General features: G+C 37.4%; 3 protein-coding genes across 8 annotated transcripts in view; 2 read left to right on the forward strand and 1 right to left on the reverse strand.

Moving 5' to 3' along the window:
• The window catches only part of LOC105270172 (uncharacterized), a 58,494-nt gene extending 49,099 nt beyond the window's left edge, over positions 1-9,395 (forward strand). For 3 of the 6 annotated variants that reach the window (XM_011310931.1, XM_011310933.1, XM_011310932.1), the window contains 5 exons: positions 1,704-1,925; positions 4,137-4,845; positions 7,124-8,335; positions 8,763-8,817; positions 8,884-9,395. In XM_011310931.1, the coding sequence (XP_011309233.1) occupies positions 1,704-1,925; positions 4,137-4,845; positions 7,124-8,335; positions 8,763-8,817; positions 8,884-8,912 (2,227 nt within the window). In that variant the 3' untranslated portion in view covers positions 8,913-9,395. Of the gene's footprint in view, position 1; positions 184-966; positions 1,223-1,277; positions 1,352-1,703; positions 1,926-4,136; positions 4,846-7,123; positions 8,336-8,762; positions 8,818-8,883 lie in introns of those variants that run through there. The other 3 variants (XM_011310934.1, XM_011310936.1, XM_011310935.1) reach the window with 3 other exon arrangements.
• A 239-nt stretch (positions 9,396-9,634) lies between these two features.
• LOC105270176 (inositol-tetrakisphosphate 1-kinase) lies at positions 9,635-12,812 on the forward strand. The gene is made up of 5 exons (XM_011310939.1): positions 9,635-9,924; positions 9,988-10,086; positions 10,443-10,581; positions 11,339-11,475; positions 11,937-12,812. The coding sequence occupies exons 1-5, from the start codon at positions 9,793-9,795 to the stop codon at positions 12,513-12,515; spliced, it is 1,086 nt and encodes a 361-aa protein (XP_011309241.1). The 5' UTR covers positions 9,635-9,792; the 3' UTR covers positions 12,516-12,812.
• Positions 12,813-13,124: 312 nt separating this feature from the next.
• Positions 13,125-16,012, reverse strand: crn (pre-mRNA splicing factor crn). The gene is made up of 4 exons (XM_011310940.1): positions 15,866-16,012; positions 15,011-15,480; positions 13,902-14,774; positions 13,125-13,831 (listed from the first exon to the last, which is right to left on the reverse strand). The coding sequence occupies exons 1-4, from the start codon at positions 15,899-15,901 to the stop codon at positions 13,168-13,170; spliced, it is 2,043 nt and encodes a 680-aa protein (XP_011309242.1). The 5' UTR covers positions 15,902-16,012; the 3' UTR covers positions 13,125-13,167.
• Between the last annotated feature and the right edge of the window lie 567 nt (positions 16,013-16,579).

The raw sequence follows: 16,579 nt of genomic DNA on the forward strand, positions 1-16,579 counted from the left end.
TGTCAACCACGCCACATAACAGGCTCGTGGATACTCTTAGAAAATTACACTCTAATTTCAAGTGCTCAGCAATCAATCATATTATAGCGAAGTCTAAAGTATAAAATAAAAAGAACGTTTAAAAAAAACGCTATCTGGCAATATTGGCTAATTTTATAGTCTACATTGTTTATAATTGCATTGGTAATTTTTTATGTTACCTATGGCCAAAAAAAACAAAGGATTGACAAATCCTTGTGCTAATTGAAAAGTTTTGATTAATGATGAGTATGAGTAGATTTCAAGATTTCTGCAATTCTATATTGACCAAGATTTGGAGGGAATCCTCTGAATAGCACTGGAACTCCGAAATTATTCAGGCATTTTCATCAATCTTCTCTACAAATATAAAAGATTGTCGTTTTTTAGTAAACATTTTAACCCGAAAAACTTGACCCTTTAATTTATCAGGATACACCCGATAATTTTTGCAGATTACCTTTTTCATCCAAATTTTAATAGACTTGCACCATTCAACGAGGCTCCTAGGTATTTTACTGATTATTTTTCGAACTCAAATATCAATAAAATATTATAATCCAATAATTCAATAGAATTGCATGGCACAATCTGCATGGTATTATATTGATCATTTTTTGATAATTGCCTCTGGCAGTTGCTACTATGACAAACAAAACATAATCCAGCCAAATTAACTCCGCGACAAACTGACAGACATGAAATTCTTATTTCTTAACTATGAGTTTCGGCTCATGGTGCAATTCTATTGGCTGACATTTAGGTCGGAAAAATAATCCCTCGAAATACCACACAAGCTTCAAAATTATCTGGCATTTCACTCAATGTTCCCGGCAAACAAATAAAATCATCAAGCTTTCCAAGAAATTTAAATCGCGTGTCGCGCTTGTCATTTTTTTTACCTGAAAAACTTGACTCCTTCATTTATTTGCAACGAACCTGGGGGGGAGTACCTGATAATTTTGATGCTCTTGTGCGATTATAAGTGAAAATACTTGAAGTGTTTAACATCGACAAAGTTAAATAGAATTGTTAGCGAATTATTCAATAACCAATCAGTTCATTCCTTGAGTGTTCGGGTAGTTCTCAATTTGCAGGTCCATATGTTACTGAAAAACCCTGGAAATGCTGAAATTTAGTCAATAATTTATCGGAATTTTTCATTTATTGAAAACGGAATTATATTTACTGTTCAACTTTCACGGTGAGTTTAAAGGTTGAAGCTTTCATTGAGAAATCATTGAGAACTGATTTGACAAATTGTCCGATAAGTACAAAGCATTATGGCTGATGGAGAGATAGGATTTTGATCCGAGAAAGCAAGGAAAGCATGGTAAATAATGGAGACTTACAAAAAAGGTTGTTTTAAAAAAATAGCTAATTTCTTAGTTTCGGTGATATTTCTGACGAATTCACTGAAGAGTCAAGTCGACTTCCACCGACAATGCCTACACGTAATAAAAAACAAAATCTTCCGAAAATGTATACAGAATGCAAGTGTGGAGATCCTTTATTATCATACAAATAATTACTTACATAAACATTCCTGCTTATATATTGTATATAAAGTACAAAAAAACATTCTTGGGTTATTGTTTCTCTTTTTTTCCTCCTCGTTTTTTTTTATCGCAGAAAGGAACTGAGAGTGTAATGTTTATGCCGAACATTTATTTCTGTGGTTTCAGAGGTAAAATGGAGCAGGAGAGAACGGACTGTGGAGAGAATTTCAAACATCTTGAGAATTATTTAAAAAATAACTCGGGAATAATGTTGGAAGTGACGCAGGGGCACTCAGTGGGTTGTGATACTTTGGATGTTATACTGAAAGCGGAGAAGCTTGTCCAGGAGACCAAGAGGATAATTTCTGAGATGAGAAGAAGAGTCGGTATCAGCCAAACTGTATCTGAGTATGTTTATTCATCTGTAATTTACGGTTTTGTGAAGGGAAGAAAAACAAACGGACTTTTGCCCAGTATTTCACTATCTGCGAAGGGTTCTCTGGCTTTCAATAGATATTCACTGAATTTCCAGCAGGAAACTTTGAAGAGGTCTTATTTTTTTCAAATTACCCCACAATGTAAATTTGTATGTAAATTTATTATTTTTTATCATTATTTTCGACAAGTAGTCAGACTAAACTATTATTGAGTCCATAAGCTCATTGAATAAGTTTCAATCAATATGAATATACATTGAATATGCTTATGGAATGAGCTTCGACATCTAATCTGTCCAATTCTGACTATTCTTTATTGGCTTATGAGATTTTTCGACAAAAATTTAATTTTGAGGTCTCGTCGGAAACAATCACTTTGGTTTGATTTTTCGAAGTTCTATGTAAGCTCTGCACATATATTTATATAGACTATTTTGAAGTGTATTAAAATTTCGTTGAATGTCCATCGAGTTATTGTAGATTATTTCCATTTTTTACGTTATGCTACACTCAAAAAATTATAGTTTTTTCAATTATTGAGGCTTTAGAATCTACGAGTGCGGATATACTATACCACTCGGACAAATGTTGAAGCGATAATATGTAGATTTGGGCATATGATGTTTTTGTAATTTTTCAATTATTTTCTTAAAACACCATGAAATCTGTTTGGTTTCTGTTCAAGTTGGTAGTAATATCTTATACTCGGGTCAAGTGGATCAATGAATTATTCTATTTCGGCCAATATTCATTTGTTTATGACTTTCAGGTAAAAACTGAATTTTCTTTTTTTTTTTTCAAATTATCACCTTTGTGCTCAGATTTGGATGCCTGGAAGTGACCTTGATCGGAATATTTACTCACCATTTTTAGGCATTAACAGTTATTGTAAATAGTTTACGATGAATTTTTGTTACATTGAATTTTCATTGAATTTTCGTAGATTATTCCCAGTTTTTACAGTATGTCACATTTAAACAAGCAGTTGACGGAGCGTAAAAAGGCAAGAAACATTTAACCATTACTTTATGCGTTTTTTTCTCATTTTTCATTTCTAGAAATACAGTAGGTAGTGAGCTTCCCAGTGAATCCGTAGCTATTCCGGTGACGATTTAAAAAAAAAAAAGAAAAATGACAATATCTACTAAACTAATTATCCAATGAAACCCACTTTCAATAGGAAACATTGTGATCATAAGATGGAACATTATTCCGAATTTTAAGGTGATGGGTTGATTTTCGAAAATCAGAGAGGGCGTGCAACAAATTTTTCAGAAGAACAGAAAAATGGAAATTTTTTCATATTGTTCTTCAAATGGGTTGAAGATGGTTGAATCTTTAGTTGATCTAGGTAAGGCACAATGTAACGAAAATTAAAAAAAAATAATAATAAAATCAGTTGACTCGTTTTTAAAATATTCGACAAAATTGTTTTACATACAAAGTTGAATATCTCCTAAACGAATCTTCCGATTCCATTTTTTTTCAAAATATTCGACTCAATGAAATTTATTTAGATTAATCAAAGAGATATACTCGTTTCAAGGGAAATATGGAAAAAATTCGCTTTTCCTCTTTTCCGAGAAAATTCGTTGCACGCGCTTTCCGATCTTTGAAAATGAACCAATCAACGTGTTTTTAGAAAGAATCGTTGTCGGAATAGGTATATGGATCCATTTGGACGCTTATTACCAATTATATTGATAAAAATGGAAAATGAAAAAAAAAACTAACACATAAAGTAATGGTTAAATGTCCCCTGCCAACTAGGCTTCGTCAACTGCTTCTTCCTCCTTCTTCTCCTTCCCTAAAAATTGACCACCATGTAACTATCCGCACACATACACATGGCCCCCAAACTCCGTATTTTTATGTTTCAAACAGTTCTACAGCATTTCCAGGCAAAATTAGAAAATCGAAAAATTAAACGTTTGCAATGCTTCCATTCGGAAGCAAAAATTATGATTTTTCTCAGTTATTGACACTTTAGAAGATATGTGTCTAATAAAAAAAAATAGTAAAAAGGATATCAGAATTATAGAAAAAATGTCTAATATTGAAGTTTTTGAATGAAAATTAAACTTGTTAGAACCCATTATATGGAAAATAGCTAGCGCGCTCGACTAGTATTAAATTAACATTTTCTTGAATCTTCTGAACCTAAAAAGAAATTGTCCCCCAGGGAGGTGCAAATGCAGCAGCTGAGCGATGAGTTATTGGAAATAAAGTGGCTTGTGTCAATGAAATTTGACGAGGCAAACGGCAGAAAACTACGGTCCCCCGTTTATGGTACCCTTGCACAACCGTCGTCAAGTTACCCTCGGACTCTGGAGCCGTGGGTGATCTCTAAACCCTTCCCAAGGAAATATTCATCTACTCGAGTCCTGCCGTCGAGCAAGCGTGCTGCACCCCTGAATTTCCAAGTGCAAAGAGGTCCTCACGTGACGATAAGGAATGATCTCTGTCTCATGAGGATGTCTCCCCTCTCGATTCACTCAGAGAGGATTCCCGCACGAGCCAATACTGGCACGTTTCAGCTGCGCCACGAGGCCTGCACCAAACGAGTCAGGATCGATGAAGACACGAGTTTGATCGATACTGGTGTGCAAATGGGCCTGCGTGACTCATTGCCAATCTCCAGGTTGAATGAGCGCGATGCACAGTCGAGGTCAGAGGGACCTGACCTCGAGCAAAATAAAACGGAGGGGTCGAATGAGGTGCATCTAGCCATGAAACACACCAGGGGGGAGGGACAAATTTCTCCTTCATCTACGACCGAAATCAACACCAATAGACGATGTACTTTTATGGAGTTTCTATGTAGGATAAATTCACTTCCACAAAATCACATTGAAGAATCTGCACATCGGCATTTCAGAGAAATTATTATGGTAAATTCGATTATAACAGAAATTAAAAAATTAGATTATGAGTATAGCGTTTCCCATTTGCATTTCCAAGTGATGGAATCGATGGTTAAAAAATTTCTGAGCTCAAAAATACTAAAAATGGAACTTGTCACCGATTTTCCAAATTCAGACACGATAAACAGAAAGTTATCTTCAAATAAGAACCAGTAAACACCAAAGTGTAAATACCAGAGCTATCTGGTGTACCTTAGTGTTTATTGTTTCTTAGATAGTACGAATCGGGTCATTATTGAGTTCAGATTATTTTTGAGTGATTTCGCGTATCATGGTTTATTCCGCAAATGAAGTTGTGGATATTCTACTGGTTTTGGGAGAATGCCGAGGTGCATATCGCGCGGCCGCTCGATTGTATCGACAACGGTACCGAAACCGATTACGTCATCCCTCAGCTTCATGCATTCGGATTATCGAGAGAAATTGTCGAAGAGGAAGAGTTCTGCAACGACGACAACGACAACAACGGATGATTCCTGACAATCCTGCTACGCTTACCGTTTTGACCATGGTTCACATGAACCCTCACATCTCTTTAAGAGAAATTGAGAGAGATTCAGGTATTCCACGAAGCACAGCTCACGATATTTTGAAATCGAACCGTTACCATCCATATCATGTCAGATTGACACAAGCACTGTCTGCACAAGATAGACAGAATCGTGTTGCTTTTTGACACTGGGCCATAGGGATCTTGAACGAGAGTCCCGAATTTTTCCAAAATGTCCTTTTCAGTGATGAAGCCACGTTTAAAAGTACTGGCGCATTAAACCGTCATAATTCCCATTATTGGTCTATGGAAAATCCTCACTGGACTCAGCACATTAACCACCAGCATCAGTGGAGTGTAAATGTGTGGTGTGGCATTGTTGGTGGGCAAGTCATTGGGCCGTATTTTATCAACGGAACAGTCACCGGTCAACGCTATTTACAGTTTTTACATGATGACCTCCCAGTTTTATTGGAACATGTACACTTTGACACAAGACTAAGAATGTGGTTCCAACAAGACGGTGCGCCACCGCATTTTGCACTTTGTGTAAGGAATTATCTCAATGTTCTGTTTCCTCGTCGTTGGATCGGCAGAGGTGGTCCTGTTCTTTGGCCTCCGCGATCACCTGATCTAACTCCACTTGATTTTTATTTATGAGGCTACATTAAAGATGTAGTCTACAAAAATCAACCAACGACGGCAGAAGACATGAAAACACGTATCAGAGGCGCCATTGCCAACATTCCTCAACAAGCGCTTCGAAATGTTGTGCAGAGTTTCCGACGTCGACTTGAGTTGTGTCTTGAAGTGAATGGTGGGAACATTGAGCACTTGTTGTAACGTCTTTCTAGTAGAACAATCCATTGGCGCCTTTTTGTTTCTCCTTTATTTTTCTGTTTATCGTGTCTGAATTTGGAATATCGTTGACAAGTTCCATTTTTAGTATTTTTGAGCTCAGAAAGCATAAAAAACACATTATGTGTGACATCATTAGATTCATCTCATCGAGTACAACAACTTTTGTTACAAGAAAATTTTTGATCCCATATGAAAAAAATGAACTTATGCTTGTAGCATAAAAACATGAAGACTTAAATGCTCAAAACATATCTCATTATTTTTCCCACTTGGAGCCCTACAACTTCTATTTGAAAGATTTTTCGATTACTACCCACATTCAATAGTTATTTGGGTGTACAATTTTATCTCGGACACCCTGTATATATTCCGACTCATCAATGTAGAGCACATTGATATTTCCACAAAACATCTCAGAAATAATCACCGATATCTCGAAAACTACTCAACCGATCGGGCTGCGATTTAGCACAGATAAAGTCCATATTAGGGCCTATGAACAATTTACCCGCTTAATTCTTCCCGTTTCCTAAACGTTAATTATCATGTGACCATCCGCACGGACACAAATGGCTTTAAACCTTGTATTCTCACGTTTTAGACAGTTCTACATCATTTCCAGGCAAACTTAGAAAATCGCAAAATGGACCAATCGCAGTACTTCCATTTGGAAGCAAAAATATGAAAATATCAAGTGTCATGCACTTTCTTTTATTCTAATAATAGATGTATAAAATGATATACAATATATATTTATTTTGTCATTATACGTAGGGGTATATAGAGAAGAATAGATGGGTAACAGACCATGTTTCTTCCTTTTTTTTTTATAAACGAATTGTTCGTAGTTTTATGGAAAATGTGAACAGTAATTCGAACTATTTTTTTTATCAGTACGAAGACGAGAACTGGCTCTCCTCTATCAACACGATGAAAAATTCTTCGATAATCAGTCTAGTGCACCCTGACACCAAGAATGTAGACAGATTGCTCAGTAGAATCGACAGAAAGTTGAAGGGAATGATGGAGACGACCGAGATAATAGAACAATTGTCATCTACAAATATCAATACAACAGAGATTCTAGACCAATTGTATCCTAAGGCGAAGACAGAGTCTCTACAGCAATTATGCAACAACAGCAATGTCAATTTCGAAGTTGTGGAGGGTGTGATAGAGAAGAATAATTACGAAGTGGAGGAGTCAGAGACACAGATGAAGCCACCGATCTTCTCAACGCCTCTGAATAACACAGTCTCTGTATTGAATGTCAGATCAGGCTTGGATCAAGGGGCAAGAACGGTCTCATTTCCAGCTCTGTCCGGCACTGATAATGTCTGCGTTCATTTAAATGATGGAATTGTACCCATGACGAGAAATCCATTATTGTATGATGGAGAGGAATTTCGGGGGGATAAGAGTCGTATAGGATCAGGGGGGGTCAGTGGAATAGACGAGACTGCGTCGTTACTTTCGAATTATTCGAGTGACAGATCAGATGATCCTGGAGGGTCAGGGGTAAAGTCGAATAGAAGCTGTCGTTTTGGGATTGAAGAGAATGAGGGGATAGGTGAGATTGAGGAGAAAATGTCGGAAACGGTAGGATTTACTGGGGATAAACATAACGAAAGGCATTTTGAGGTGTGTGTCGCGATTTCTGGGTATATGAGGAATAAGGAAAACCCAGGGGACCTGTTCTCAGGTCGTGAGGAGACTTTGAATGATGTCTCCAGGGTGTCTTCAGAAGGTCTCGAGAATTTGGAGAGATCTGAGAAGAGAAATGAGAAAGGGACGACCTCTGGAAGTAGGGGTAGCTCCAGAAGGTCCTCTGGACGGTGTGGAGAGAATATTGTATCTTTTGAGGCGAAGGACTTCTCCAGATGTGGTACCAGTCACAGAGAAGTCACCTCTACGCCTTCTGTATCTCTTCAGTCTGACGGAGTCACTCGTGGAAATTCTGCAGAGTCTTATTCTGAGGGAGAACTTTTCATTATGAGTGAAGGCCGATATTCTCTCGGGGAAGTCGTCACGTCGAGTCTGAGGGGATCTGGGGTTGCCCGGAAAATGTGCGTTCGTTTGACGTCTCGTCAGGAGAGGAGCATTGAGGTGAGACTTCATAAGACAGACAATTATAGAGAACTGCACCAGTTTATTGAATGTTGAGTGCTGGGAATTATTCCAGAAACAAAAAAAAGTCCTGATGGAAAATAAAATATTGAAAATTCAACGATTTTCCTAGCTAAAGGCAGTTAGAGAACTGTGGCATAACGATTTAATGGACTAATTTGGAAACTAATACTCTTGGAATGGATAGGATTGTAAGCAACGAACAAAAACCTGTTTTCTCGATTTTATGTTGCTGCAATAGAATTTTGTTTGCCTGATAATCGAATTTTTCCTGACGAATATTCTTGAACAACTGGAATATCCAATGGTTGTGGCTATTATCTAATTTTGGAACAGCATTGATAAATACTTTTCTATTTTAGAATACGGGAATAAAATTGAATGATTCATAAATATTTATGTACAGGCTCCAGATCAAAGCCCAGGCGAACTCTGGGATACCGATATTGACGAGATTTCGAGTGAGTACACCTCGTGAAATAACGCGTAAAAATTCAATCCAATGAGAATGAGTTATTTATTTCAAGGTTTTGAGTCCCGAGGTCATAATGGCTGAGTACGAGTCTACAGACTATCACCAATTGCATAAAAATACTCATTTATCAGTCATAATTAACATCAGTATGTTAGTTTTCCAAATATACTTGAGATGGAAAAACAGAATTAACGCGTGAATCTGATGCGCACTTGTTCAAATTTCGACTTTTTCTCTCTCAATTATAAATAAATAAATAATCCACAACAATTATTAGTAATTAACAAATTCCAGTAAGCGATAAGTTCCAATAACTATCGAACTGCTTCTTCATACTTCTCTTCAATTATTAATCTAAAAATTACAATAGCAATGATTTATAGTGAGTATTGTATTCATTAATTATTTTATACTAAAGAATTGGTCAGTTGATGCACACATGGCTTTTTAAATAATTATCGAGTAATCCTTACCTGATTATTAAACTAATTGTTTACCAGTAAATTATCAATGAATAATTATCTACAATTATTATTTAAAAACGAACGTATGGAAATGAATTAGAATAAATTGAATTTAAATAGACAATGAAAAAAAAATCTAATAAATTAATATAACTCATAAAAAATCATTGAATCGATGAATAGTGTATGCGTAATTGCGATAAAGGTATTGACGAATATATCCGAGTATCAAGCCAAAAATACCAACAACAATCACGTGTACCCTCCGTAACAACTGGACCGCCCAACCAGTGGTCCTTGAAAAAAGTAATTTGAATAATGAGAAACATAACCTGCCTCGGAGATCTACGTCAAAGGCAGTTGGTGTGTTTACACTGTTGTCGGTAAGAGGCCATTTAACATGTGTTTCTCTCGACGCAGTGATAAAACACACAGTTAGCTGGATTTCTTTTAATTACTTTGGAGCAATGTTCAGCTGGTGATTCAGTCGATGTAAAATGTGCGAGGAGAAGTGTCTGACGGGTGAGAGAATTGTCATTGGATACTGGTTATCGGAGAAGAAGAGATCGAAATTAAAATGGAATGAGTCCCAGAATGTATGTGCGAAGCAAGGATTTGTCCTCAAATTGGTGAGCATTTTTTTCTGAATTTTTGGGACTGTGACGAGGTTATTTTTCTTGTTTTTTTTTCAGGTGAATCTCAACTTCAGTCTTGACTCTCAGGGACCATTCGACGTTTTTCTCCATAAACTAACAGATACTCTGGCTCATGCTGAGGCTGGAGATTCTCAAGTATGAAAAGAATTAGTTTCTAGCGATTATAAACTTCAGTTATAAACGTTAGGCAAATCCCTAGGGAAAAATTACAAAATTAGTACATTTTACTAATAGCTATGTTTTTCAAGAATATCTCAGAATGAAGAGAGATAGCGAAAATTTTATCAGGAGTACTCAGCGAAGTGGAATTCTACTTACCAACTTTGCTGTTACTTTTTGATTTAGAGATAATGTTCGAGAGTTTATTTGCTAAATCGTGTTTATTCTGAAACTCAAGTTTTTTTTAGGTCGATTCTCTAAAACCCATCGTTACTTTAGGTTTTTGATTGATTTAAGAGCGTCAGCAGGGGTCTTATCATTTTTATGTGCAGGCCAGAGCTGTTGTAAATAGAGTTGAGAGCTACATTCGTAGAAATCCAAAAATGATCGTGGTGGATCCACTGGAGAGTGTCAAGAAAGTGCGAGATCGTCAAAACTCTTATGAAATACTCAGGGAGATGCAGTGTAATGGTAATTCATTGTTTGAGAGACAAAGTCTCCTCTAACTTATTTCATGAAACAGTGAAAATCGCTTTATTGTCAGATAAAAATTGAGTGCACCCAAAAAAGGATGCAAAGTGCTCGATAGGAAAAATTTCAGTGCTGGTCCTGGAAATTTGATTGGTTTCACATGAATTTTTCTCGTACTTATGAAGTATTTCACAAATATGTTTTTCTATCAAGTGGGAAGTGTTAATGAATGTAATTTGGGAAAACAATCATAAAGTTTCTCATTATCCCCAGAAAATAAAATTTCGTTATTCATAATTGATATTTCAATATTGATTTCTATAGAATAACTTTTATATTATAATAAAATTTTGATAAATTGTATTGTTTTTTACAATCAGAAACTTATGATGAATGGCAATTAATTTTTTTTTAATAAGTTCTTTACGACATTATCCGCGCCCTATATTCAATTGTAATTTTTTGTCACTCAGTTCGTGAAGCAACGCTTCACCACTGTTGCGTGGTCGTAAAACGCTGCCTACGGACTGAATAACAAAAAATATTGTTCGAGATGGCCGTGAAGAACTTTTCTACCTCATGAAATTACAGAACGAGCTAAAGGCGAGTTAAAAACGCAATAAGACCTCATATTCACCTCATATTAGAAAAGTTCCTCACCACCTAGCGTCGAAATGTACTATAATAATTCATCATTTATTTTCGAGTACAGCTTTCTCTTGATTTTTTATTCTATTGAACCTTGATCCATTTTCAGATGTTTTTGTTCCCAATTCTATTGAATTAAAATCGCGGAACGTGTCGGACAACCTCACTGAACTCCATCGGCACAATATCAAGTTTCCATTCATGTGTAAACCATTGTTGGCCCAAGGCTCTAGCAATGCTCACCAGGTAATTCTGGAAATTCATCCTCCTATGTTATTTACCTGTTAATCAACATCATTACATTACATTTTCTCAAGTCGCCCTTCATCTACAATTTTTATTTGGTAAGTTAATGGATGTAGTTTGGATTTTCGAAAATCTTGAACTGAAATTTACCTTTCACGTTTCCATCATAAGAAAACTGTAAATAAAATAGGGATTTGAACAATATTAAGGAGTATTGCCTACCAATTCAGTAGAATTTAGAAATCGTCATTTGTGTTAATAATTTACTCTGGAAACTGTAAATACAAGGTGAAAACCTCAAAGGACTTTTTCGTGATAAAATTTCTGACAAACACAGTCTTTATATATTTACTCCTAAAATCAATCCTTTCGGAGATAAATCCGTTAGTTATAAAACTCTAAAATTCGACTTGTTATGACTTAATCGATTCCCTACTGGAATGTTTCTTTTTTTTTTAAAGATGATGGTGATATTCAACGAAGAGGGCGTGAAAGACTGCCAACCCCCTTGCATAGTGCAGAATTTCGTAAATCACAATGCAATTTTGTACAAAGTGTACATAGTTGGTAATCACTTCCACGTGGTGGAGCGTCCCAGTCTTAAGAATTTCTACCCGAAGGATTGCGAGACCTTGGGCACATTGTTCTTCAGCTCTCACGATGTTTCGAAGAGTGGATCGACCTCCGAATGGTCTGTGATATCAAAACAGGATGAAGCCCTGACGGTCAAGCCCAACTACGGAATTTTCAAGAAGATCGTGAGTAAAGCGACGAAGCTGTTTGGCCTTGTTCTTGTGGGAGTCGACGTTGTCATCGAAAATCACACCGGACGATACGCAATAATTGACGTCAACGCCTTCCCCGGATACGACGGTTACCCTCATTTTTTCATGGATCTTGTTGAGACCATTAAACTTCGGTTATCAGATCAGAAGGCCAGATTGAATTATCACAGAACATCAATTCTCACCAAGTGCATGAGCACAGATCTCGAGTCTGGGGTCGAGAGTGATGAGAAGAAAAAGCAGTCCATGAAGTGAAGACCTTTCCTTTCATATTTTGTAAGACAAATAAATTGTTACATTGTGAAATTTATTACATAACTAGTCAAGAGAATAATCTTGTCCAAGGAATTCATTCCAAGTGAATTTTCCCAGCAACTGCCAGGGACTAAGGAATTTTCGCTCTTGTATGTTTTTCTACGAAACCTAACGATTGTCTGTGCAGAATACAAGACAACGGAGATTTTTTATGTATAAATGAATTGTTTTACTGTAAAAATATTTTATATGTTGCTGTATTTTTCTTACAAATAATAAACGTCGATAATAATTGATTTTCCGCCAAGATTTATCAATACAATCTACGAAGCACTTACGAGCCATAATTTCTTGTTCGACGCCCACTAACGAAGAATGTTGGGGGATTTGTTTATTATTAGATGGGACAAAGAAAAATTTCTATGTACAAATGAATTCGTTTATTGTGAAAATATTTTATACGCTGCTGTATATTTCTTACCAATAATAAATAATATAATCATTGATTCATGGACAATTCATTTACCCAATTAATTACGAAACCATTGTACTGCGTAATGGAAAAGTGGGCAAAATATTTTATTGTTCAATTTAATAATCCATTAATAGCCCCCTCGATGAAAAATTGAGTGTAAATTTTCCTTGATTGAGTTTAATTATCCTCGTTGTTTCCCTTGGAGTCCTCAGCCATTTGTAGCTGCCACTGCAGAGCAGCAGCGAGAATTTTGAGATTGGGTTTCTGTGATTCGTCCTCGGGGAAAATAAAGTCATATACTTCTTCCCAACCGTCCTCAGAACCATCCTCTCCCATGACTCGTCTCCTCTTCTTGACCCTCCTTGGCATTTTCTCAAGAATTTTGGTGAGAGTCTCCTCGTCACCTTTTTCTTCCTCGAAAGTCTTCCAAGCTTCCAGGAGAAGTGCTCTACTCTGCTTCTCTCCACTCGATCTTAGGGCCGCGCTACCCCTCTCGAAGATCCTCCTGGCCAAAATAACACTGTCAATCCCCTCCTCAACGACCGGATTCGCCAACTCGAACTTGGCGTACGTCATCCAGACTTTAACGTGTGAAGTTCTCTCCAAAAGTTGCTCAAACAAATTCCTTGCATTCTGGGGTTCATCCTGAGATATCTCGAAGTCTATGTACGCTTTCCAGAGAACCTCAGGCATGTCCAGAGTTGGCTGAGATATTGCTAGTTCATAAATCCCTCTAGCACGATCGATATCCCCTAACAATGTTTCTAATTCTGCGTATTTCATCCAGGTCGTGCAGTTCTCGGGGCCGAATTCCAGGAATTTCTCGTATAGTTTTCTACACCTAAATGAAACATTATTGACACTAAATTCTCATTAATTATATGTTGATGATAAGTTGAGTCATTAATTACCTGTCAAATTCTCTTAGTTGAATCTCTAAATCGATATACCCCCTATAAAGTTTATCCCTGGGACAGATTCCAAGTGCCATCCCCAGGTTTTTCCTGGCAACTCCTAGGTGCTTTTGTCGAATCTCGAACTTGGCATAGAGCAACCAGATCTTGGAGAATGTAAAATGTTTATGAGGAATCAAATCCAAGCAAGCTTTGTATACTTCTCTGCACCTCTCCAAATTCTCAGTTTCGAGTTCCTCATAAATGGCATAATTAATCCACAAATAGATGTACCTCCTCCACAACTCCTTGTCCTTGGAGGGTGGAACATTGGCAATAGCTCTCTCATAGATCTCCCTGATCTCTTCATGATTCAAGGAGTTCTCAGACTCGAGTAGCTTGAGAAAGTCGAACCAGGCGTCGTAGTTAGATGGATTTTCCCTGACCTCCTGTTCGTATTGGTGTTTCCTTTTGCTGAGGATAACATCCTCAATGCCAGACCGATCCCCGTACTTCTTCTCGTGAATAGTATAGGCTTTGTAGATTTCCTGGGTTTTGTCCTTGGGAAGTCGATCAAGTGCGTACTTGTAGATGACTCTTGTTCTCTCGTGCTCCTTCTGGCCCTCCTCAAATTTAGCGAATGCTATGAACAGTTTCTCGTCGATGTGCTCGTCCCCATAAAACCACACAGCTCTCTCGTAGACCTTCCTGGCACCATTAATGAACCCATGGGACTCCTCGAACCTGGCATACTTAATCCAGTGCTTAACCTCAGGGTGGACAGTGACAAATTTCTCGTAGATGCTCCTCGCTCTGTCGATCTCTTTGTACCTCAGCTCGAAATTGATGTATGTCTGCCACGCCTGTTCATCAGGCTCCCACTCCATCCACCTGGAAAAATTGATAATATAGAAAGTTAGAATTTATCACACTATAAAATTTACTAAAATGAAAAAATATAATGTTCCAGAGTAAAATTGAAAAGATACAAATCTGAAGTAGAAAAATCAAGATGTTTGAACACATAAACGAGAAAGATTTAATGATAAGAACGAATAAATTATGGATTAGTTTGATTTGATTTGATTTAAAGTAGAACTAAAATTTTTCAGAAAATTCATCACAACCTTTCGAACACCTGTCGTGCACCAGCAATGTTTTCCAGCATCTCCTCCATGTACGTATACTTGTACCAGAATTGATTGGCGCGAGGAAGAAAGGTGACAGCTCGATCCCACAGGTTTCGTGCGTGATTCACCTGACGATTTCTCATCTCCATCTCGGCGTACTTGAGCCATAGTGTTATATTTCTATGGTCGACGTCTAGGGCACGCTCGTAAATCGATCGTGCTCGATCGATCTGCTTTTGGGTCTCTTCCCAGTGGGCGTATTTAAACCAATTCGAGAGAACCATGCGGTTCTTTCTGATGTTGTCCTCAAAGGCTTTTCGCTTTCGTTGCTGATAGTCTGCAAGCTCGTGGGGATCTGATATCTTTTGCTTTGGTGGTGGAGGTAGAATCTCAAGGTCTCGCTCTTTTGCCTCCCGAAGCAACTGCTCCGCTGTGATCTGGATTTCTGCTGGTGCTTTATTTTTCACCTAGAATTAAACCATTAGTAAATACTACGTGGAAAAGAATTAAAATGAGCCAATTCAGTATAGATAATTTCGAATAAAGTGCTAGGTCAGGTAAAGAGCGAGATTTTAAGTTCCCTGCGTTTCAATCATAGAAAAATGCTAAATTTATGATAATGAAATTATTGAAAATACAAAAATTATATGCTGAGACATATAGCGTAAAAGAAAGGTGCTACAAATCATCGGGGTAAAATTGACAAAACAATCAACATTGCATTGTAGATATCAGTGGTTTGAATTGTTTCTCCAGTAGTTCCAGTGTCCCATCTAACCTCATATCCTTCAAAGAATTTAAAAATTTGAGAAGAGCCCTCTGAAATTTTTCGTTCAAACAAAATCCTGTTACCTTGGCCACTTTGGGCATTTTCTGTGGTTTCTCCATGACGATTACTCTAATTTCTCCAAAAAATCACTTATAAAACGCCCAGTTGTCGTCGGAAACAATGAAAAAAATTAACACTACTTCAATAAAAGTTTTACCAAAGAGGATGGATATCTACGTAGAGGTCTACCTCGGGGGGTTAGCGCGACTGATATCTTTAGTACCTATCCCACGTGATGGAGGGCGCGACGATTTATTTTAGAGTGGTGTTACCAGAGATTATAGCAGAAATTATAGGGGAGATTGCTAACGCCAATAGCGAAGCTTCAACCGCGAAGTTTCCTAGCGGAACTGGCGGAACTAATTTTGCGGGTGTACCTGTGAATCAAACAGGTCGCGAGGGCATGAGTGTCGGTAATTTTCGGAGGGCGTGGGTATAGATAAAGCAGAGCGCGAGCCCGAGCGTGTCGATAATTCGGAAAGACCAGCAAACGCGAGAGTGTCGATAATTCCAGGAAATCGTCACGAAAGAAAACATCCCATGGGTTGAGGCCACGACACCCAAGTATTAGGGTGTGTTCCGCCAGGGAACAGTACAAGTCCAGTAATAGTGATTTCTAGTGCATTTTAGATTTGGTAACTAGAGGTTGGTACTGTTACTGGAGTTGTGTTTCACACGGCTAGTAACAGTAACAAGTGATGTCACTAACTAATAAACAGTGTTCAACGCTGAAGTCT

The sequence above is a fragment of the Fopius arisanus genome, unplaced genomic scaffold (assembly GCF_000806365.1).
Source record: "Fopius arisanus strain USDA-PBARC FA_bdor unplaced genomic scaffold, ASM80636v1 scaffold00079, whole genome shotgun sequence".
Lineage (NCBI taxonomy): Eukaryota > Metazoa > Arthropoda > Insecta > Hymenoptera > Braconidae > Fopius > Fopius arisanus.

Coding starts and splice junctions, on each gene's coding strand:
- LOC105270176 (XM_011310939.1), top strand. CDS start 9,793: ATGTGCGAGGAGAAGTGTCTGACGGGTGAGAGAATTGTCATTGGATAC. Junction 9,925..9,987: donor AAGGATTTGTCCTCAAATTG/GTGAGCATTTTT, acceptor TTTTTTTTTCAG/GTGAATCTCAACTTCAGTCT. Junction 10,087..10,442: donor CTGAGGCTGGAGATTCTCAA/GTATGAAAAGAA, acceptor TTTTATGTGCAG/GCCAGAGCTGTTGTAAATAG.
- crn (XM_011310940.1), bottom strand. CDS start 15,901: ATGGAGAAACCACAGAAAATGCCCAAAGTGGCCAAG. Junction 15,481..15,865: donor AAATGCCCAAAGTGGCCAAG/GTAACAGGATTT, acceptor GTTTAATTCTAG/GTGAAAAATAAAGCACCAGC. Junction 14,775..15,010: donor GCACGACAGGTGTTCGAAAG/GTTGTGATGAAT, acceptor CAATTTTTCCAG/GTGGATGGAGTGGGAGCCTG.